This window comes from Neovison vison, chromosome 1 (assembly GCF_020171115.1).
Source record: "Neovison vison isolate M4711 chromosome 1, ASM_NN_V1, whole genome shotgun sequence".
Classification (NCBI taxonomy): domain Eukaryota; kingdom Metazoa; phylum Chordata; class Mammalia; order Carnivora; family Mustelidae; genus Neogale; species Neogale vison.
The window spans coordinates 313,244,590-313,267,782 of record NC_058091.1 but is presented as its reverse complement, the minus strand read 5'-3'; the positions used below and the strand labels follow the sequence as shown (position 1 = coordinate 313,267,782).

At 45.4% G+C, this 23,193-nt stretch overlaps 1 protein-coding gene across 1 annotated transcript in view; it reads left to right on the top strand.

The window, feature by feature from the left end:
- The first annotated feature begins 491 nt into the window (after window positions 1–491).
- Window positions 492–23,193, top strand: part of ICE1 (interactor of little elongation complex ELL subunit 1) — a 56,519-nt gene continuing 33,817 nt past the window's right edge. Inside the window, exons 1-10 of the mRNA XM_044234151.1 lie at window positions 492–776; window positions 13,436–13,494; window positions 14,023–14,057; window positions 16,466–16,484; window positions 17,228–17,339; window positions 18,864–18,940; window positions 19,937–19,974; window positions 21,318–21,400; window positions 21,585–21,624; window positions 21,706–21,762. Coding sequence (XP_044090086.1) covers window positions 693–776; window positions 13,436–13,494; window positions 14,023–14,057; window positions 16,466–16,484; window positions 17,228–17,339; window positions 18,864–18,940; window positions 19,937–19,974; window positions 21,318–21,400; window positions 21,585–21,624; window positions 21,706–21,762 — 604 coding nt within the window. The 5' untranslated portion in view covers window positions 492–692. The remainder of the gene's footprint in view (window positions 777–13,435; window positions 13,495–14,022; window positions 14,058–16,465; window positions 16,485–17,227; window positions 17,340–18,863; window positions 18,941–19,936; window positions 19,975–21,317; window positions 21,401–21,584; window positions 21,625–21,705; window positions 21,763–23,193) is intronic.

Here is a 23,193-nt window from a genome sequence, read left to right as displayed (position 1 = left end):
CGGCACGGCCTCAGGATCGCTCGGGGGCGTCCGCCGCGCGGGGCGTCGGGAACCGTAGTCCTCCAGCTCCTCCGGGTACCCGGCCAGACTCGCACGGAGCGGTTCCCTCCGGTTACAAATCGCACACCTGCCCGTCCGGGTGCGGGTCCTTCCAGTCTAGCAGGCGCCTGGGTGACGTCATCACGGGGGGGTCACCGCCCCCTCGCTGAAGGCTTTAGGTGTCTATGGAAAGTCTGTCCCACAGCAAGCTGGCAATAAAAGACTAAGCCTCTACACGGCACAAGGAGTGCACCTCCGGTGCCTCTGATCGACCTGACTCTTCTTTGGTGGGCGCCTCTCCCGTCGCCTCGGCCCGACGCCCCCCCCCCCTTCCCATTTTGCTCAGGCGGCACTGCGGGCAGCCCACGCCCAGGCGAGGGGCGGGGCGACCAAGGGCGGGGCGGGGTCCTGGCTGAGCGGTGTCGCGTTCGGGGGCCGCGCCGGGTCGCGTTTCTCTCTAGTGCCCGAGGCGGCTCCTTTCGGGAGAGCCTTTCGCCAGCTCCACGGGGACCTCTGTGCACGGATGGACCCGCCCGGACCCGGCGGGAAGCGGCCTGGCAGGCGGCGGCCCCGGCGGCGTCAGCAGAGGGAGGACAGGGCCGAGGCCGCGGGTCCCTGAGGCGCGCGGGCCCACAGGGCCCGGCGTTGGCACCATGATGCCGGGCGAAACCCACTCGGCGGCGCCCGGGACGGCGGCGGACCTCTCGCGGTGTCAGGGCTGCGCCTCCCTGCAGCAGGTGCGGCGCCTTCCCGGGCCCCGGGCACGGAGGAGCTCAGCCGGCCGGCCAGGGCGCGGGGCTGGGGGTCTGGCCGCGCAGGCTGCGCCCCCGCGCGCTGCTCCGGCTCCGCGGCGGAAGCTCCCCCGCCTCCCCTTCCCGCTCCCCTTTCTACTGCAGTTGTTTGGGGGAACCGCCTCTCTTGCTTTATTTAGGCTTGCAACCCAGGACTCGTTTGCCGGGATGCGGGGCGGGGGGGGGGCGGAGTGAGCGAGGTCTGGAGGGCCCCTTCCTTCACTTACCCGGTCTCAGGGCTCCCCGGGGCTGACTTCGAGCGTGACGAGTGATGGGCGAAGTGCAGGGGGAAGCTCCCTCTCGGAGGGATGAGATTTTCGATTGCTCTGGTTCGCCCTGAGGTATTTTTTGCCTGGAGGCGCGACGTGCGGGTTGGCTGGGAGGGTCGTTCGTCAGTTAAAGGCTCGCAGTTACTGGACGTTTCTAACAGCAGAATGGCCTGTTCTCTACGGTGACAGAAGAGGCGTTCCTAGTGTCCGACTCCCAAGTCCTGTGAGGTAGTGGAAATAGTCCCAGGTACTTACTTCCGAGCAGATCCTCTTCGTTGTCCGATATCGAGAGTTTCTTAGCTTCTAGGGTCTGTGCCTCTAATGGCAAAGTAGGACACGCCCTCCCTCCTAGATTGAATTGAATTATCACCCTTTCTTCGTAGTGTTCTAGACACCAGGGTCACAGTGGTGAACAAAACAGATGATCTGCTCATAGAAGTAAGACACGTGTTGAAGTACGCCCGTATAGTATTTTAAATATTCCGAAAATAAAGGAGGAATTGGAATGGTGGTCTTGTCTCCTGGCTGGGTTCGTTGGCAGGACGTTTCTGGGGAGGTGAGATGGGGAGATCTGAATGTCGAGCAGCAGAGATGTGGGAGGAACTTGCTCCGTGGGGGGACTAACAGGTGGGAAGGATATGAGGGGAGAAGGAGCAGGGTGCCTTTAAGAAGCGGACCAGTGTCTGGTTGACATGAGCTGGGTGCAGAGGGCAGAGTGGCTGTGGTGAGGAGACCAGAAAGGAATGTAGGCTACAGGCTATCAAGATAAGCTGCCCCCTTTTTTTTTTTTTTTTTAAAGTGCATTATCTGTGTAGCGATCCCAGATGTTTTAAGTGTTGAGAACAGGGGAGAGAGGAAGGGATCATGCACTGGCATTCTGGATGGAAGGGAAACAGTTAAATCATTGTTTGAGTTGAGCAGCACTGTGTAGGCGTGTATACGTGCATTTTTATTTTCCCCTTAAAACCCCAGGAGCATGAGTGAAGTTCTCTTGGATCTTTAATAAATTGTATTTATTCTTTGTGCCAGTTTCATCCTAAAAGTATTTATAGGTCACATGCTGTATTTTAGGCAATGTGATTGTAGCAGCAAGAAAAAAGGCAAACATCCTTGATCTCTTGGAGCTTCCATTCTAGGAGGGGGGAGGAGATAGATTAAGCAAGTTACATGAGAAGATAATATGGGAGAGAAAAATTAAGCGAAGAGGGTGGAAAGGGCAGATGGGCGAGGAAGGGGTACTGGCCGGTGGAATTTATGTGGGAAGTCCTCGAAAAGCCTTTCTGAGAAGGTTATATATGAGCCAAGATGGAGAGAGAAGCAGCTCTGGACGTACTTGAGGAGGAGAGCGTCCCATGCTGGGAAGGTCAGGTGTGGAGGCCTGATGCGGGCGTGCTTGATGTGCTTGGGAAGAGGAGGCGGCCACTGTAGCTGGGGCGGAGTGAATGTAGAGGTCTTGCTCTATTCTGGGCTGCTGTAACAAAAGGGCATAGACTGGTGGCTTCTGAGCAATAGAACTTTATTCCTTAGAGTTCTGTTCACCGGGAAGTCCTAGATCAATGAGGCCTGGGCAGATTTGGTGTCTGAGAGGGCCTGATTCCGCTGTTTTCTTGCCCTGCCACCTGGTGGATCATCTAATGGGAAAGCCAAGCTTTGTGAGGTCTTTTTTAAAGGGCACTAATTCCATTCATGGGGGCTCTGCTCTTATGACCTGATCGCTTCCCAAAGGTGTCCTAGCATACAAATTTGGGGAGGGGAGCAGAAAAACAGGTATAGCAGTCAGGAAGTCCGATGACATGAGTAAAAGAAGGGTGGGATTGTGTAGGCCCTCAGACACCATTGCAGGGATTTGGGCTTTTACTCCAAAAGGCTAGTGAGTTATTGGAGGTGCCTCTGCAGGAGAACAGCTGGCATCAGTGACGCTTTTCAGTTGTGGATCTGGTCTTTCTCCAAAAGCCTGATCTGCCCATGACGGTCCTCATCTTTGCTAAAGGTGGCACCTGGCGGGAAACTATAGGTGTCTTCCTTGGTTCCTGTCTTTCTCTTATCTCCTGACCCCCTCCTTGACTCACTCTCTCCTCACTGGTTGCTGCTGCTTTCAGTCCTGGAACCAGAGTGCTCTCTGGCCTAGAGGTTCTGGCTCCAGTCTCCGAGGACGCCTCCTCTTCCACTCTTGCCGCATTCCTCCTCGTGTTCTCAGAGCAGCAGGAGGAGGAATCCCGTAAAGTCCTGCAGTCCAGGGTCTACAGACTTGTTCTGCGAGGGGCAAGAGCCTCAAGATGTAGGGCTTGTGGTGTGTTTATAGGTCCTCTGCCCATTGTTCATAGGTCGTCTCCCTGCTTGGACAGGGTACAAGCCGAGCAGGCAGCAGTAAACGGGTGGGCCTAGCTGGGCTCCAGGGGAACTGGATTTACAAAAGCAGACCCTGCCTTTTGAGATCTCTTTCCTAGGTCAGAATACTTACATTTGGGGTTCTGCTTGAACATCTTTTTAGGGGAAGAGGATGACTCGTTACATGTAGAGTCTCAAATGAATCTTAAATTTTGCAAAGGCAGGCTGAAAAAATAGGTTCGCGGCAGATCATCGAAGATCTTGAATGCTAACCACATTTAAGTTTTATACTTATTTTTCCAGGGTTATGGCATAGAGAAAGATTTTGCACATTACCACATAAGAGCTGTGTTTTGGGTAAAAAGAGCAGGTGGTGGTATACAGGTTAGGTCGGAGGAGGTGCACCTAGCTCGGAAGGGTATTTTCCGAGCGCGCGCTGCTGGGAACAGTGGCCTGGGTGGGAAGCTTCCCGGGAGTGGGAACAGAAAGCGAAAGGGTTTCAGTGTGAGAAACTACCAAGGGGAGATGGGTTTCAGATCTGGGGACGAAAGGATCCAGAGATTAAAACCAGAGTGACCGAGAGCTGTTAGAGGGAAGAGAAGTGGAAACCAAGACAGAAGAGGTGTTGGAAACGTGGGATCGAAGTTTTGGACTGAGGTCGGAGTTGGAATTTTCAGCTGTTTTCACATTTGCCGTTTTTGTGGGACATGGGCCCCCAGAGCACGTGGTGGCCTGCCGAGATGGAGCAGAGGCCTGGCTGGGTTGGCGCCGAGTTCCTTGTGAGCAGTTTCAGGAGGAGAGATGGTGGTAGGAGAACGGGTGAGCACGTTCTGTCCTTTGGAGAGACTTTGAGAACCTTTGTGGCACATCCTGAGACGAGGTGCCGTCCTTCCGGCTGCTGACGGGGGCTGGGCGAGGAGTGGGGACAAGGAGATCGGGAGACGCGCTCTCAGGAAACGGGGGTGGGAGGACAGAGCGGAGCAGGTGTCCGTCAGGGTACGTCCCCTTAGCAGAGGCTGCCGGGCTCCCTCCCTGAGAGACACTTGCGTCCGAGAGCCTGGCGCGTGCCCTGCACGGAGGTGGCCGGCTGGGGGGTGTCACACGGGCGCTTCGCACCTACCGGAAAGGGGCAGGCAGGCTGCGGGTCTCCCCGCGGGAGGTGGTCGCGGCCACACGGGGCTGGTTCGGAACCGCGGCGGGAAGCGCTCTCCCCTGAGTGGAGCCGTCTCGTCTTCTTGCTGGAACTTTCTCCCTGCCGTCTGTGCAGCCGTGTTGACAAATGGGCGCCATGTCTGCGATGGTCGCTCCGTTCGAAGGCTTGTGGGTTAACGCCTGTTTGGTAGCCTTTGCTCTGTAGCCCTCAGTTCACCTCCTGTCTGTGGCCGCTGAGTGATGGGCATGGTCGGTCCCGGAGCTCCAGTCCAAGGTCCCTACGTGTTGCTGGACTTGAGCAGTCCCGTCGGAGCAGCGCGGGTCCTTCCTGCAGGGGCCGTGTGCACGCACACACTTCTAAAGCTGAGTTGTTTTCAGTCCAGCGGCACAGGCTGCTCTGGTGGAGGAGAGCCTCTCTTCACGAGCACCCTCCACTGCAGAGCTCAACAGTTTAGCGCTTGGGAACCCTGGTGAGGGAGCGCGCGGTTCTGCCGCGGAGCTCAAAGCACTGCAGTAGATTCAGCGTAGGTGGTGTTCCGCTGCCCTCGGTGCAGAGTTGAGCCTGTTACTTACTTGAACTTGTGTTGGACTCCCAGTGATATTGCCAGTGGTTTGAACTTGATCATCTGGAACCTAAATCATGATTTCTCTTAGATGCACTGATTTGTAAATGATTATATGACAAAGAAGGCTCACAGAATTGTACTTCATTCAGTGAGTAAACGTTTCTTGGGCATCTCTGGGTCTAGGATGCCATGCGTTGTTTTGGAATACGGCCATGAACAAGAGGCTTGGGGCTCGAGTTCTAGTCGGGGTGACAGATGGTGAGAAAACGACCACAGAAGGAGTATATAAAATAAGTTCCATGCTGGGGGGGCACCCAAGGGAGCCTGGGAGCACCTAGCAGGGACAGGGGAAGGCTCTGGAGGAGGTGAATCTGAATTGAGGTCTGTCTGAAGGGTGGTTCTTAGTTGAGTAAGAGGAAGAGATGGAAGAAACGTGTTGTGGGCAGAGGGGCGCCACGTGCAGAGACCGGGTGGGAGAAGGTAGTTTGTGCTGGAGGAGGCATGATGTATGCAGTCAGGGCAGCTGAAGACCATGCATGTGAGACTGGGGCCTGCCTTCCCAGGAGGCGGAGCCTCTCACCTGGTTTGGTGGAAAAGTTCCCAGAATGGAGTTGGTGGTGGGGGAGGAGGGGTTCACAACCTCCTGCCTTGTTCCAGTCCACTCTGCAGAGGATGTCCCATGGGGGTCCTTGAGCACAGCTCGGGAGATACAGAGATACACTCAGTTCTGATGCAGATCGGTGTAGACTTTCCCTAAGAGCAGTGAATAACAAGTTAACAAGTAGGAGGAGGAAATGTCGCGTATCAGAGAGGATTCAAGCTGAACAGTGAGCCGGATTGCCCCCAGCAGAGCAATTAATGGCATTGGTATGATTTTTAAAAATAATTTCTTTTGAAATAACTAAGAACTTACAAGGAAATCACAGAATGGTACCAAACACTCTGGTATTCTCTTCACCCCATTCACCGGGTGTTCAGATGTCTCCTCCTTTGCTGTGTCATTGATAGGCACACACATGCTTTCTTTGCCCCACACGCCGCAGGGTGTGTTTCCCCGCAATCTGACCACTTTCCAACGGAATGAGCCTTCAGTCCTTCAGTCTGGACATGAACGTCGGTGCTGCCGCTCCTTCCCAATCCCCCAGCCCTTCGGGTATTGCTTGTGGGGCCAGGAATCCCGCCTGCCTTGCTGGTTCCAGGTCTGGTTGGGCATGTGTGTCGTAGGGCACTGTCGCGTCTGTTCAGCCGCCTCCAACTAAGACTTTCTCTGCCTTTCATGTACCTGAAAGCTTAAAGAGCACATTCTTGTATTCTCCTTGGGAAGGTGTGCAGACACTGTGGGAGGTCACGCTGTATCAGGTGTTCCCAGACCCACTCCCAGTTTCAGTGTCGTCCTGCTCTCCAAATGGCTTATTATAGTGAGAGCGTACGAAGCTCCATCCGCCAGGAGGAAAGGCCATGGGCTGGGACCGTGAGGAAGCCCAGTGAGGGTGAGTGACTCACTGAAGTTCTCCAGTAGTGCACTGTGACATGGCGCAGTGTCTCTTGGCACTGGTCCCATATGCCTACCTAGAACTTACCCAAATTCCAGGCTCCCAGAAGGAAAACAAGTTTCAGCATAAAGCACATCTTGTAGTTAAGCACAGGGAACCACTCTTAGCATTGGAAGAAGGGTGGGAAACCTCTAGAAATTCAAGTTCCCAGACACCACCAAGGGCCCACCTTCCTAGCAGGCCTTTCCAGCGACAGTATCTCAGACCTGCTGTGTTAACTCTGCATGTACACCTTAGTGGTTGAGGGAGTGCTCTGGCCACCTGGTTAGTAGAGGCCAGAGATGCTGCCGAACGTTCGCACAGGGCACAGGAGAGCCACCACCAGTAAGAATCCTCCAGCCTGTAATGTTAGTGTTGAGGTTGACTTTGGCAGTGTGCTTGTCCTGTTATCACCTGTATTTATCAGCTGCGTATCTGCACACTGTGCTGACTCCTTTAGTATTGCCATTTTCCCAAGCGTGCTGGCATCCCCTCTCCCCACCTCTGCCCCACGAAACCTGGCTTGCCCCTTGGCCACGGTTATCCTGCTGCCCCCTCCTCGCCCTGTGTGCTCAGCCACTGTGTTGATTCCACTTCTCTGAGAAGGGAGGGAACAGAAACATAGCCTGGATTTCTTTTCCCCAAGTGCTAAAATGTTCACAGTGACATTCGGGGGATATTGTGTGGATAAAATTAAAAGAGTGTGCTTTAGAAAAGGAGCAAATGGGGAATGGAAAGTCATAGAACGTGCTGCTCTGGGGATTGTATTAGCTGCATAAAGTGCAGCTTGAGGGACCAAGCCGGAAGCCAGAGAAAGAAGGAAGATACATGGTGCTTCGGGGAGACGACTGGGAGGAAGCCTGAGCGTTGGAGGCGGCGCTGCAGAAGAGCAAGGCCACCGGGGCAGAATCAGCAGTCAGGGGAAGCACATCGCTTTGCGCTCTCCCGGAGGGGTGCACCCTGCACCTTGCTTCCTCCCAGAGGCTGGACGGCAGTGGGGTGCAGGGTATCCCCATAAACGGACACAGGCTGCCGAGACCCAGCCTGCTGCACTCTGACGCTTCCGAGATACGTTAGAAATGGCTGCAGCCCTGCTAAATAGCATTTGGGCCAGAATGGAGAAGAAGACACTGTGTTGTTTGGGTGCTGTGGTATCTGCCCGAATTTGAGCTCTGAGGAAAAAGTCAGGACCTGGAATTCCGTAGGAAGCTGAGACTCCGTCTGTCCTCCGTCTCCGGTTTTTCCTGTGTCCTGCTTTGTGGTCTTAAATTCCTCTCTTTATCGAATATACGTGAACACAGTTCAGAGAGGTAGCTAGGTGTACAAGACGTGTGAAGCCAGCCGCCCGTTCCTGCTGCACCTCTCCCCTGCCGCTTTCACCTGCGCTGTGTGTTTTGTGATGAGCTCTAGTATCGTGAAATAATAGCCTTGTATTGCTACTTCTTGTTTCTTAGTGTAGGGCATATTCGATTTCTGCCTTTGGAAGGTGCAGACTGAACTCCCCTTCCACTCTGTACCCCACCTACCTGAGCATCCCTCCTGTTACCCCCCACCCCCGTCGTCTTAGCCTGCATAGGGTTTTGCTTAAGTTATTACTCAGAGTGGATGTTATCACTGTGTGTTATTCACAGCTATACTCTGGAGTAAATTATGATTATTTTTCCTTTCCCGTGTGTTTTCTTGTTTCCCCTGATGAATGATGATATCATTGATTCAATTTGCTCATCTCGAAAATGTTAAGGACTATTTACCATATGCTAGGAACTGGGTTAAACCCTTTCTGGGGCTTATCCTGTGTACTCCCTAGAGCTGGCCCACTCGGCCCCTCCCAGCGTTTCAGTCCACTGATCTATAGACTTGGAAAGGGTACTGAGGCAGGGGGAGGCTAAACAAATTTGCCCAAGGTTCACTCAGCCAGAAAGAGGTGGGACAGGAATTTGCATCCAGCTGTGTGTGACTCTGGAGTCTGGTTTCTGGAATGTTTCTTGCATAGCACTTAACATTACAGAACGGCATCTGGAGGCAAGGTGGAGAAAATGAGGCCAACTAACAACTGGAAGAAGGATGGAGGCGGGGGGGAGAATCGCTTGTACTTAAAAAATCATAATTTAAGTGCATGGGGAGTTTTACTTGGAATTCTCTGCCAGTTAGGTAGAAATGTCCTCTTCCTGCGTTCATGCCTCCAGATATTCTAGCACTTTCTTAAGGGAAAAAAATCCCCTCCTGAGCCTTTGTATCTGCTGAATTCTGGGGCGCAGCTCCCTTCCTGGATTCCCCTTCCCTCTCTTTTGGATGCTGCGTCATCTTATCTGGGTTGACTTCCATGCTTTTGGTGGATCGTGTTTACATCCTTTAGTACCTCCCTAAGTAAGGATGTCTGGGAAGTCAATTTGTAGGAATTTTGCAGATTTAAAAATGTCTGTTTTACCATCCCAATCGATTGGTAGCTTGTACAGATTTTATCTTGGAATTCACTTTCCTTCAAAATCTTAAAGACTTGTTTTCTAGGTCCTAGATGGTTGTTAAAGGCCTAAACCACTCTGATTCCCAGATTCTTTGTATATGATGTTTTGGTTTTATTTTTCTCTTGGGATTTCTGTAGGGTCTTTGCTTGTCTCTGATGCTCTGAAATTTGGTGCTGATGGTCTATGGTTTGGATGCTATTTCTGTTTATGTGCTGGGACCTTTCACTTTGGAAACTTCTGGCTTCAGTTCCGAGATTTCAAGAATATCACAGTTTCTTTGTCTTTTCTCTTACTTTCTTTTTGCAACTCATATTGTTGGGCATGTGAGGATCTCACACCAATACACCTGTTTTTATTTGTCCTTGTTCTTTCTCATGTCTGTGTTTTGCATTATTTGGAGGAACTTTGTTTTTTTTTAAATCATCAAATCTTTTGAGGCTTTTATTTTTCTTCCTTGTCTTTAATTTAGTTCTGCAGTTTTAGATATAATTCACATAAAATTCATCCTTTTTATGTGTACAATTCCGTGGGTTTTAGTGCAGTCACAGTTATGCAACTCTGTCACCATTTTGTAATTGTAAGACACGTTCCTCTCCATCCCCCTCACTGTGCCCCTGCCAGGAGCCCTCTGAGGCATTAGGAGTCAGTCCCCGTCTCCCTTACTCCCTGTCTCTGGCAACCGCTAGTCTACTTCTGTCTTTGGATTTGCCTGGGGTGGACAATTCATACGAATGGACTCGTGTGGCCTCTTGTGACCGGCCCCTCGCAGGTAGCGCAGCGTTTTCAAGGTTCATCCCTGTCGTTGCAGGGGTCATTCGTTAGTTTTCATTGCCGAATGGCTGTGTGATAATCTCATTTACTCCTTCATCATTTGATGCACCTGTAGTGTATTTTTGCTTTTTGGCCAGTGTGGCTAATGCTCTGAGTCACAGAGTTCAAGTTCGGCATGGATGTGTGTTTTCGGTTCTCCTGGGCAGGGTCCTTGGGGTGGAATTGCTGGATGACGTGGTGAACTGTGTCGGACATTCGAAGAAGTTACCAGACTGCTGTGCGCTGCGGCCACTCCACGCCAGCCTCGGTCGGGCACAGAATCCAAGGCCCATTTCTCCGCGTCCTCACGGATGCTTGTTATCTGCCATTTTGGTTTCAGGCATCCTCGGGGTGTGGATATTTTTAATTTTTAAGAGCTTTTAAAACAAATTTTCTAGGAACTCTGTATATCCCTTTCAGAAATATCGTTGCTTTATGAATATAACACTTATCTCTAACCATATTACTTTTTGAAGTTTTCTTCTCTGTTTTTGTTTACTCCAAGTTGCTTTCTCTTGTTCTGGTCTCACTTTGGTGTTACAGGTTTTTCTCTGATACGTGGAAGTCCATGATTGTTCCTGTTAAAACTGTTGGCTAATATGTTGGCTGGAAATGCTGAGCGTGTGGGGCTTCTGAAGTCTGAGAAGGTCTGGTGGGCCATTTATTGGAAGGATATCCCGTCAGTGCTGGTTAGATGTCCTCAGAGAAAGCACTTTCTGTCTCGTGCCTAGAGGGCAAAGGATTGGCTGCCACTGTCTGGGAGCGTAATGGGGACAAGCAGGTGGTCAGGGTCAGGTTAGCGTGCACAGGGTTGCCTCGTCCCTTTGTTTTTGGCACAGTGGTCCCAGTATCCCAGGCAGAGAATTCTTTAAACAGCAGACCTTTTGCTGGATGTTGGGGTGGCAGAGAGGTGGGAATTTGAGGATTTAACTCCTCTAAGGGAGCTTGCCACCAGTCCTGTTAGTGCTGCCCCTGCCTCCTGTCTCAGAGCAGCCCAGGGTCACAGACTCTCCCCTCTTCCCACTCTCCCACTCTCTGTAGCCTGCTAAGTCAGTATTCTTGAATCTGCTTTCCAGTTTCCATTTGTGTTTTAGTCGACTTTCATCTTTGTGGGTTTTGCCTTTGGGGAAAAAGTTTCCTGGCTTCAGTTTTAGCTGCCTTTTAGGGAGGGAGTCAAAGGGCCCAGAAATCTGTTGTTACATGAAATTTATTTTGTATATAATGAAAGGTTGTTTTTGAATGTGGAAAGCAAAATATACATTAAATACAAATACGGAATGGTCCACTCATTGTCCTTTTGACTTACGATGTTTAGAGTTTACTGTATAGAATATTAGAATGGTTAAAGATAGGAAAACACAAAACAAAAGCACAGAAGTAGTAGAATAACATAGAGAAGAATCCTTTTACCTTAGCATCTTGGGTGCAGTAGAATTTTCTAAATATATCAGGAAACCAAAACATTTAAAAAGTTAAAGATTTGGCTTTTTAAGATTTTATTTATTTATTTGACAGGCAGAACATAATTAGGCAGAGAGGCAGGCAGAGAGAGAGAGAGGGAAGCAGGCTCCCCGCTGACCGGAGAGCCCAGTGCAGGGCTTGATCCCAGGATCCTGGGATCAGGACCTGAGCCAAAGGCAGAGGCTTTAACCCACTGATCCACCCAGGTGACCCTGAATACATATATTTTTTAAAATGTTATTTACTTATTTGAGAGAGTGAGGGTGCGGGAGAGAACACGAGCAGGAGGAGGGGCAGAGGGAGAGGGAGAAGCAGGCTCCCCACGGAGCAGGAAGCCTGATGTGGGACTCCACCCCAGGGCTCCGGAATCATGACCTGAGCCGAAGGCAGACGCTTAAGGGACTGGGCCCACCAGGCATCCCTCAGCTCCGCATATTTAGAATTTCTGCATGCCTACCTATGTGGTGGTATTTTAGTGAGCAAGTGACAGACATTATGTGTATATTTGTAACATTTAATGAAATGTTGCTATTCAAATAACGCAGCTCATAGGAAAGTGCAGCCATACCAGCGAGCAGAGAGCAGAGTTAAGGAACTATTAGTAGAGAGAAACTGAATGGCAAGAGATTTCTCAGTCACACTCCTACAGAAATGTAAGTGGAAAAATATGGCTCTAAGATTTTCAAAGCTAATGACTATTCTGGAAGCCTATTTGGACTCGATCCTAGGGAAGTAAGTATGTCACAGGAACGGGCAGGGACAGTGATGATGGTATGCGGTTGGTGGGGACAGAGAACCCGAGTGGCCTTCAGTGGTGAGTGGCCGACTGAGCACACGCAGCCGTCCTTCACATGTGCAGGAACACTTCTGAGCAGAGAGCCAGGAGGAGGAATAGAGATTTTTAATTGCTGGCGGGAGTAAAAGAAGACAAAGTGTTTGTTTATTTGTTTGTTTTTAAGATTTTATTTGTCTGTAAGAGAGCCTGTGTAGAGTGTGTGTGTGTGTGCGCGCGCGCTTGCCCTGGGGCAGGGGGCGGGGAATAGAGAAAAAAGAAAGGGACCCAGAGACACGAGCTGAGCATCAGTGGGCATCCAGGCCCTGATCAGGACCTGAGCTGAAACCACGAGTTTTTTGAAACCCGAGTTGCCCAACTGACTGAGCCACCTACGCACCCCAAACTAAGACTTCTCATTTACGTATTTCTGTGTGGACCTTTTTTACTTTTAACTGCTACGTTACATGTCTGACTGCAAAGGAGATGCCCAGACTACTATAAAGGGAAATATTTCTGTAATTCTCAAAATCACTTGGATTATCTAGAAAAAGATGCTTTAGGATAATCAGTGAAAAACAAGTTGTTCTGAAGTATTTACTAAAGTAATATGAAGATATTAAGGGAAAAAGTGCCTTGAAAGAAAAAAATAGGTTTTTAAATCTTAGTAACATTTTGAGTGGTGTTACTAATGACGTCTTCTCTGTTGAATTGATAGCAGTAACTTAGAGCCAGATTTGTGGTTGGTCTCTAAAATATATATAGATCCTTTTAAAATGAGTTTTTCATTGAATTTCTTCCCTATTTTAATTTTCTTATTTGTTCTTCCCATGTTATTATTATTTTTTTTAATGGTTTATGTGACTTTTTGGTGTCTTAAATCCTTTCAGAGACAGTGCAGAGTGAGTTGTAGACTGATGATTACTGGTAATTGGTAAACTAAAAATAGTAAATACATACCAGATTCCCACTAAGAGCACACAGTCAGAGAGAGAGTCTGTACACCACCTTACTGTCAGAGAGAGCGCCGTTCACCTGAAGCAAGATTCAGAGAGGTACAGCATGGGTTCGAGATCAAACAGTTGTCTCTGTTCTTCTGCAACGTAAATAATACCTGTATGTATTTGTATGTTTATGTGAGAGTGAATATATTCACGTTTTACAGTAAGTCACATGGTATGGAAAGAATACTTAAAATCATTCCTATTACAGAAATAAGTAGCTGACTGTGGCTTATTTTTTTCTTTCAGAATTTAAATGAGTATGTTGAAGCATTAATTACCTTGAAGCAGAAAATTATTAATACAGAGTGAGTATGTTTTCCTGTGCTTTGTTGAACTTTGTGAACCTGACAGATAAGCCAGAGCGGGTGGTGTGTTAGGCCTTCAGTCTCTCACCTGAGCCACTGGGCTGTGGGTCATGGTGGAACCCTGGTGGGCTTTGTCCGCAGGCTGAAGCCTGTGTTGTTGGTCCGAAGCCTTTTACAGCCGGCCTGCGGGTCAGGAAGTGATTTTTTCTAGGGTGGCAATTATTTTAAAGCTGTTTTCTATCTTTAAAGCCTCCTTAGCTTTAGGACTGGAGCTCAGATTTCCTCACAGTATTTCATAGCCACAGTAGGAGATTTATTATTTTTTTAAAGTTCATATATCATTGCAATGCTTTAAAAGAATTGAAGGTGGTGTGTGTGTGTGTGTGTGTGTGTGTGTACATATTTAATTAATTAAACATGTTTTGTTGCAGGAGGCCTAGGAAGAAAGGGGCCTGGCATATTTTGAAACATGATGTCAACAGTATTTTCTAGATCAAAAAAGTAACCTAATTCTTTTCTTTGTTGCAGTAATTTATTAACAGAATATCAGAAGAAATGTGATGATATCCTTTTACTAGCTTTTTCCTTTGAGTTTTTAAATTTACTTATTTGTAGTTTCTTAGAAGAACCATGGGAATTGTCAGTTGAAGGTCGTGTTTACAGCTTCTAAGGAGGGAACCCTTCTGAGCAGCGCAGTGAACAGGAGTTTTTTCCTGTGAGCACATGATTCATGATGGTCTCTGTTTTAGAATATTCTGTTTTTGTCACCGATTTTCATTTTCTCAGGTCTTCTAACTTTTTAGTGGGTAGGTCTTTTTCATTTGTACTCAAGACATGACAGGTGCTTCAGGCTTAGGAATAAAGTGAAGCTGAAAAGTGTATGGCGAGAATGTCTCAGGATTTTTGTAAAGCCTGCAGTGGAGGAATATTCGGAATAGTGGAGAAAGGACTTCCGTTAATCAGCTTTATGATTTGTAGAGAATGAGTGTAGATAGATAGATAGATGGATAGATAGATTGATCTCCATAATCACAGTGTGATTTTGTATTTACAAGACAAGTTTGGTGAGCATTTGTTCAGTAACCATTCAGTGCACCTGTAGTGTAGTTGGCCTCTGTGAGATATGTTATTGATAGGGTGAAAACAGTGTGTGTAATTGACTTTTCTGCATTTCTTGGTGAAAACACTGTGAATGAAATCTCCCATGAAAATGAGCATGGATGTATTTTCAGGCATTCACTGAAGTGCCGCTTCAGCCTAGGTCTTGGGACAGATGCTGCTCCTCCACTTCGGCAGGAACCCCAGGCCTGCTGTGATAGGAGTTCTGGCCTCCTAGAACTTACACGTGGTCACTGATTATTTGTTTGTGTTGGTGCCGTCATGTCTGACTTGTCTGATCACAGTAATAAAATCAAGGCCTAAGACTTAGATTTATTTTTAGTACTGAATTTTTACATTAAAAAAGTAGGTCAGTGAAAATTTGTATTTCATTTGTTTAAATTCTCAGTCTGTTAAACTATAAACGTATATTATCACAAGAATACTATCTCTGATTATGAAACCCGTACAGAAACAGTTATTATAAGTATTTTAATTAGCTAAATAGGAGATAGGTAGCCAGTTAATTCCAGTATCAGGACAGCGTACTTTCATTATATCCTTTTTAGCATAAACTTGATGAGGTAATTACACATGTAATCTAGCAGGGAAATCGGTTTACTTTTAGAAATTTATAAAATTTTTAAATCAGAATCATTAAAATAGTTTATTAAAAATTGATAAACCTTGGAATTATGGTGGAATACCCATTCGGTGATATGGTATTCTTCAGCCTTGGGTACAAGTAAATATTGATTCTTTTTTTTTTTTTTAACACATTTTGTGTTTACCCCAAATACGTATTTTTTGTACCTTAGGTGTGTAGTAGTTTGCTCTTCCAACCGGTTTAAATGGGTTTGTTATGTAACTTGGTTTTTTACCCTTTTTTTTAAAGACATTTTATTGGAGAGAGAGCTAGCGAGCAGAGGGAGGAGCAGAGGGAGACTCTCCAGCAGACTCCCCGCTGAGCAGTGAGCCCCACGAGGGCTCCATCTCATGATCCTGAGATCATAGCCTGAGCCAAAACCAGGAGTCACATAGATGCTTAAGTGACGAAGCAACCCAGGCACCCCTTGATTTCTTACCTTTTTGTGTAATTCTGACTGTTCTGTTAAGTTTCTTATTTCCTTTTTCGGAAGGAGAGGATACATTTTATTTCATCAGGTATTTTTGAATTTCTCTTTTTTGCAAGGACTGGTAATTCAGGGTGAGTATAATCCCTAATCTGGAGAAGTCTGTATTTGTATTTGTTACAGAGACATGTTGTTACAGACATTTGCCACCTCATGGTGTATGCATAGAAACTTGGAGGAGGTGAAATTTAAAAGGATAATTGTTTTCACTGGCAGCATGAGATAGGAAATGAAGTTATCATAGTGTGTAAATTGTGAAAGTGAGAGGTTATCTAGGTTTTATGTGTTTCTTTTTTCTTTACTCATTGAGTATAGTGGTATCTGGTTCTCCTTAGTACCTGACTCTTGTCTGTTGGAATTATGCTCTGGACTATTTGAGAAATTCAGGTTAGGCTTTTGGGGGATTTTGTTATTTATAGGATCCAAAGTAGTGTTCCATTTGTTGAATGTTGCTTTGTATTTATTCTCCGAACTCCGTGTTAATCATCGATGTAATTGAATGCCTTTTAGTTTAGAGAAGTATAGATATTTTAACTTTAGGTATATGTTATGGTAAATAGAGTAACTTAGTAAAAATTTTTAACACTGTATTATAAGTGGACCTTGGAATACTGTTTTTTAGGAATTGTGAACTTGCCTGGTATATGCATTGAACAGAGATTTGTACAGGTGTTTTTAAGTGAGTTTAATCTTCTGACAAGTATCAGATAAAACTGAGAGTTTTCTTTAACAAGTTTTACAGCTGCAGTTTGCAAGAAGGTAAGTATATGTCTACATGGTGGGTTGGGGGGTGGACACTGATCAGACTAGATTTATAAATAGTCAAAGCGCTGCATTGGATTGACCCATCATAGAGGATGTTGCTTAGATGGTCATCATAAAAGATTTATATTTTCCTTACTATTAAATTACCCAAATGAATTTCTTACCAAGGTCTTAAATTACAGCCTGGTATTTAAGTTATTAGTTTTACTGATGGCGTGGCCATTGAAATGTAGCTTATTGTTGTCTGCGTGAATTGGATTAATAAGGTGGTTCTCATGTGTTATTTTAAACAATTTAAAATGAAATGAAAATTTAGTGGTGTTTCATATTCTGAATACATTCATCTCCTAGAAAAAGGCAAAACATTGTTATAAACCAGATCACAAATTGCCTGTCATTTAATTTGGATAAATGGGGATTGAGTTTAAGGTTGGAAAAACATAATTATTATTAATACTACTTTTTGGCATATTGTCCTTTCATATATTGTCTATCAGACTGAGAATCTACTTCTCAAGTAGGTTTTCATGTACTTTTATTAGAAGCAGATTATAATGTCAAAGAATAAAGAGCAGTGTGAAAATCATGTTGATATAAAAGGAAGGCATTAAAAAGAGAGATTCTTTTATTCCTTTTTTCTTCCAAGTTAGAAAAAATAGAATAGCAGCAGTTGACATATTTAATAAATTGTTGTAGGTGCTTCTGTATAATAATGCTAATATCTTGTCCATTTTTAGAGAGAATAGTACCCTGCATCACCAAGTGGAACAGATGCTTCAAAAAATTTCTCCTCTGCAGAAATGTCAGGAAGAATTGGGGTCTTTAAAAGCAGAGCTGGAAGAGAAGAAGGTACTGAGAGGAATTTTCCTACAAAAGTTTATCTTCCATAAACTTCCATAAACATCTGTTTATTCACTGTCATTGGTATGAGGGGGTATTTTATGTCTTAACAGAAGAAACAAGGGATACTCAAGAATCACTAAGTATATGTCTCTATTTAGAGAACATCGAACTTGTTAATTAATGGCTTGGTCCTCACAGTAATTACTAGCTCTCTGATGCTGTGTTAGTTGCTTATGTGGTCTTTGAGATTCTGCAGAGAAACCTTCTGGCTGGGAATTTTTAGGGCTGTGTGTGTCCTGTGTTGGTTGCCTTTTCACACTGGTCTTGCTGTAAGTATGAAAGAATCTGCAAAAATTTAAACTTAAAGGTGGAGAGATCGTGTTCTCTGTTTCAAAAGCAAGTTGCACTAACACAGTTATTTAAAATGCTGTGCTTGGGGCAGTACCAAAAAAAATGCCGTAAACTTGCTTGTTGTAAATTTTGGTTTACTCTTTTCAGGAGTCTTAGGAGAGAATTCATAGCTTTTACAGATAACATAATTCAAAGGCCAGTGAAGGTAGTTGGTTTTCATGAGACATATCCTATGGAAGCTGGAATGATGCCTGCCTCTCAGCCTGTTCAGTGAGCGCTTTTCATGGTGGAGTCTGGCTCTCAGTCATCGACAGGTGCTGTTTGTGTAATGCTGTGCACCGGGCTAGGGTCTTACGTAGTACTTGAGCAGCGACTGGCTTCCCTCCTTCTGCAGAAAGTCTTCATTATATATGTAACTACTTGAAGAAGATGAAACAGAACCAACCACAACATTGAATTTTGTCTGCTTCCAATATATAACAGTATTGTCCGCTCTATCTGAGAGGAAGCATGAACACTGGAGTCAGACCTCAATGTGAAATGCTGATTAGTCACTCATTCTCTGTGACTTTGGAAAAATAAGTCAGCTTCTGGATCCTCAGATATCTCATCTATAAAAGGAGGTCATAAAGTCCATCTGGTCGGTGGCCGTTAAAGACCTGTCATATGCACATTATAGTAGGATACAGTGCTTGGCAACAGATTCTTTCCCATCCCGTAGTGGCTATCAGGAGGTACCTACTGAGTGACGGTAGCATTTTCCCCAATGATCGTTAAATATAATGATTGTTTTATATTTTTGTGTACAAGTAATGATAGCTTATATCTGTTGAGCTCTAGAATTTCTTTAGATTTTGTTGAATTTTAACTGTTTAAGGAAAATATTGGCTATTCAGTCTTAGGAAGATTTGGAGTTGCCCTAAAATTAGTACATTTTAATTTGCGTAGCTTTGTTTGATGAGACTGTTAATCATATTACATCTGTTAAGCATCTGATTATCTCTATTAAAATGTTCAAAGAATACGCTTTGGTTTCCTGTCTAATAATAATGTACTCATTTGGTTGATTTTCTTACTGGTAAAAATAGTAATAATTTCACTTATCAAGGTCAGAGTTCCAAGTAAATTCTCACCGATGGTCAGTGACTTTCAAATTGACAACAGCTATCTTTTTCTTAGAGTTCTCTCAAGTTGTACCAAGATACTCACCAGGAATATGCACGTGTAAAAGAAGAATGCTTGAAAACCGATGCTCAGTAAGTTCTAAAATGACTGTCAACATTCGGTTTTCATGTCTGAAAATGGCTAGTTCTTAGATCGGTGCTCTCTCCTCTCTGTCTTTGGGTTATGGGCTGTAACTGTGAGCTTAAACAAGTTAGGCACGCAGCATTAGTCTAGAGGTCTGTCAAGTGGAAATTAGACCTCTCCTGGAGGATTATAAGGAGGATCGATAAGTCTTGATATGTTAAAAAGCTGCGCAAAGGAAGAACTCCATAGGAAGTGTTTTCTGTCTGTACACGTGCACGCATGTGTACATGTCTGTGTTTTCAAACATGATCGTCAGCTCCTTCGTCTGTACCGGGACTTCAGCAGGTGTGCTATGGAATGGGTGTCTGTGTCACCATTAATAGAAAGCTGTTCGCAAGCATCCAGGTGACGATAGTCACGTAATTCACAGAGCTTGTGAGCTCCACACGCAGTAGTCTGATGTAGACGTGAGGTCATGGTACCTCAGCGAGTTTCTCAGAGTTACCTGCCTTCTTTGACCCAAAACTCTCTCTGAAAACTGGTGCAGCTCTCCAGCCTCTTCTTCCCATAAGATGGAATTGTGATCTCTACCGCCACGCATGCTCCCAAGAGTGACGACAGTGGCCATGCTGGACTGGTTGTAGGCCAGTGGGGGGGCATCAGCTTAGCCTGGACATGAGGCCATTGTGGCTCCGGGAGACTCCCAGATGTGGCAGGACAGAAAGATACAGATTTCTTTCTAGAAATGTTATAAACTAAATGGTGTACTGTTCTCCCTTAGTTGACTCTACCTCAGAACGGCTGCTGACGATTTCAGTGGTTGATGCACCGTGCCCACCATGACTGACGTTTCTTGGTTATATCACTTTTACTAATATAAAAAATTTAATTTTAAAAAATGTACCACAAATTGTGTGTATATACACCCACATATATATGTTAATGTATATGTGTATATATATAACATATATGTGTTTTTACTATTTATAAAATTGTTTTCTCAGGAAGAAGAAACTAGAAGCCAAGGTGAAGAAGCTGGAAGGTAACTGGCACGGTTGTTATCTAGCTAATGGAAACCATTGGTCTTTGCACAGATCATTGGTGCAAATTTCAATTTAGCTAGGTGGGGCATATAGGCAAGAACTTGCTGAAAATGCTTCTGGGCTTGAATTTACCTAGATTGAACCCAGGTTTTTAGATTTAAACTGTACAGATACTTTGTTAAAATTTTTCCTCTGATTTGGTGTTCGCACAAGCACAATACGGCAGTAAATGTGGCATCACTGTGTTCTTTTTGAGTATGGCTTTCTCTTGCTGGTGTGTGGAGATAAGTGTCTATCTGAGGAACTGTTTCAAAGAGATCTGAGGTGCCTGTGTGTTTCAGACTCTGTGCAACTTTTAGGACAGATTTCCTTTGAAGGGAAGTACGGCCTTTACTTCTCATGTGACAAAAATATTTCTCCCCGGGGCACCTGGGTGGCTCAGTGGGTTAAAGCCTCTGCCTTCAGCTCAGGTCATGATCCCAGGGTCGTGGGATCGAGCCCCACATCGGGCTCTCTGCTCAGCGGGGAGCCTGCTTCCTCCCCTCTCTCTCTCTACTTGTAATCTCTGTCAAATAAATAAAATCTTTAAAAAAATAATATTTCTCCCTAGTGAGTGATGTGGCATAATAATCAGGTAAAGAAACAGTCCAGCTCAGTAGAGGAGTCAGGAAAGAACTGTTACTGTGGTATTTCATGGGATTTTAGTTTTCATGGCACTTGTTAATACTGGTTAGATTCTTACTAATATATTTGGACCATGAGCTTCAGAATCAAAAACCAGACTGAAGAATTTGCTGAAGATCCAGAGAAGAACTAAAACAATACCTTAAAAGTAGATCTAGAGCAAAGGTATTGGCAGCTGGAACTATCAGCTTGTTGATGGGGATTCCAACAGAAGAAGCATGGAGAAGATTGTCCACTTCCCCAGTACAGAGGAAAGTATCGACTGTATTCTGAGATGAAACCACAGCTCCAAAATCTCTGAAACACGAATGTTGCTTATTGCTGAAGAGTAGGAGGGAACAGTGCCCTCCTAGAGAGGTCATGTGTGTTGGGTTCTTGTTTGACCAGAAGGCTTGGGCTGGCTTGTGCTGGGATTGCAAAGGTGTCTTGGGGCCTCTGCCAAATCAGTGGTTTTATGGTTAATAATTTAAACAAACTGTGTTCCTTCATTTATCCCTGACTGAGGAAGTGCTAAAGGGACAGTAACTTTTTGCAAAATTTGTTTCAAAGTTTTATGAAAAGAGAAAAGCTCTCAGTAGATGATACTTTGAGTATTTTCTTAGTGGTAGCTGTGAAGTCGGTAAATTATTGCTGTCTCTTGTTCACTGTGTCTTTAAAGAGGCTGCTGTCAAGCAAACACAGGACTTCAAGCAACTGAGGAACGAGAAGAAAATACTTGAAAAGGAATTTAAGAAGACACAGGTAATAGATAATAGTGTGCACCCAAGTGACGCTTGTGGCCTCAGGGCTCCATAGCGTCCTTGTCATGCGGGAGTCAGGAACTGGGCCGTCTGGTGGAAGTGACCTCCCCCCCACAATTACATCGGGTATGGGATGCCTGCACTCCCTGCCCCTTTCAAACCCTGTCAGCGCTTTGTTTCCACAGGAACAGCTCGATGAATTTTCTAAACAGAAAAATGAAAAGGGTGAGTGTTCACATACTGCTTGAAAATTCTGTTTTGATATGCAATATTCTTTATTAACTGTATTTCTCCCCATGATTTTAGAGTTGAGGCATATTGGAACACAAATTTCAAGTGATTCTTATGGAAGCATAGATAAAAGTGAGTATATTACAGATTTCTTACAAATTTCTGTGCCTTACTTATGGGCTGGGAGGTTGCTTGTTGCTCTTACCTGTGATTGCAGAACTTCTAGGGTGTAGCAGATGTTTGTGTTAGAGAAGTCATAACCCATTTTGCATCTTTGTGTGATCTGTTGTATGTATGATATCAGCGTGTTGTCTGGTCAAATAATCCGATGAATGAGAGTCAACAAGCAATATTGCTTGGGAAAGGGAAACCAGTCTGTGGTATAATCTCCATACTTTTCAATAAGTAAATATAGTTTTTTTATTAGGTTACAGTTTGCCAGTTTAATTTATAAAATTTCGTGGGTGCCAAGTATATAAAAATTGTTAAAGTCAAGCAGGAAAACTGGAATCAAAGCCCTCCAGTGTATTTTTGGAGGGAAGGCCAAGTGTTCTGGGGAAGTAAGACAGTAGTTGTGGAACAGGGAGTCACAGACGCTTCGGTCTTTGTTTTGTCATGCAGTGTGTTTTCTTGCAGGCGAGAAGATACAGCACTGGGTGCTGAGAAGTTGAAGCGTTTGCTTTAATATTTCTCTTTACTAGTTGTGTGATCCTTGGCCATTTACTTCTCTGCATTTCATTCTCCATTTTTAAAAAGGAGATATGGATTTCTGCTCTACCTGTTTTACTTTCTTGGTAGAGATAAAATTCAAATGATAAATAAGGAAATAATGGTATTTTTATGTCACCAATGTGTTATTTTTCCTCTAAGTGGAGATTACTGAAACCACTTCCATTGTTCCTACAAGGATATAGCGTCTCTTTACAAGCCTCCTTTACCCTTTCTCTTCATCCTGTCCTTTTGTTTTTAATTCAGAACACAAGATCACCTTTTCTTGGACTAAAGGCTTTAATAGTTAACACCTTTCAGTTGCCTGGGCACTGGTTTGGTGTTTGCCACAGTCGCTGCTTCATAGGATACGCCTCAGCCCTCTTTTCCTCGCCCTCCATGTGGAAGGCTAGTCTCTGAGTTCTAAGCGCTGCCGAGGGAAGCGGAGGGCTCACGGGGCTCGGTTGGCCCAGCCAGTGCTCAGCTGCTTTTGTCATCTTCTCTTTCGGGCTGACGGGTTTGTTTTAGGATTTGACTGTTTTCAGTTCTTGCTGTTTAAAACTGGACCCTCCCACGGTGTCCTCAGAATTGCTCTCTATCCCTGCATTCTGTTTTCTCCGCCCTCACCAAGAGGGTGAGTGTTGTCTGCTGTACATTTTACTTCTTCCAGGTAAATACACGAAGGCTTTAGGAATCTGTTAATTATTTACCTGTGGACATTGGGGGATTTAATTCCTAATTACTAAGTATATTTTTAATACTTTCCTCCCATATAGTTGACCCTTCACCAGCGCTGAGTTGAACCGCATGCATATCCACTTCTGTGCGGGTATTCTCCTATAAATACAATGCATG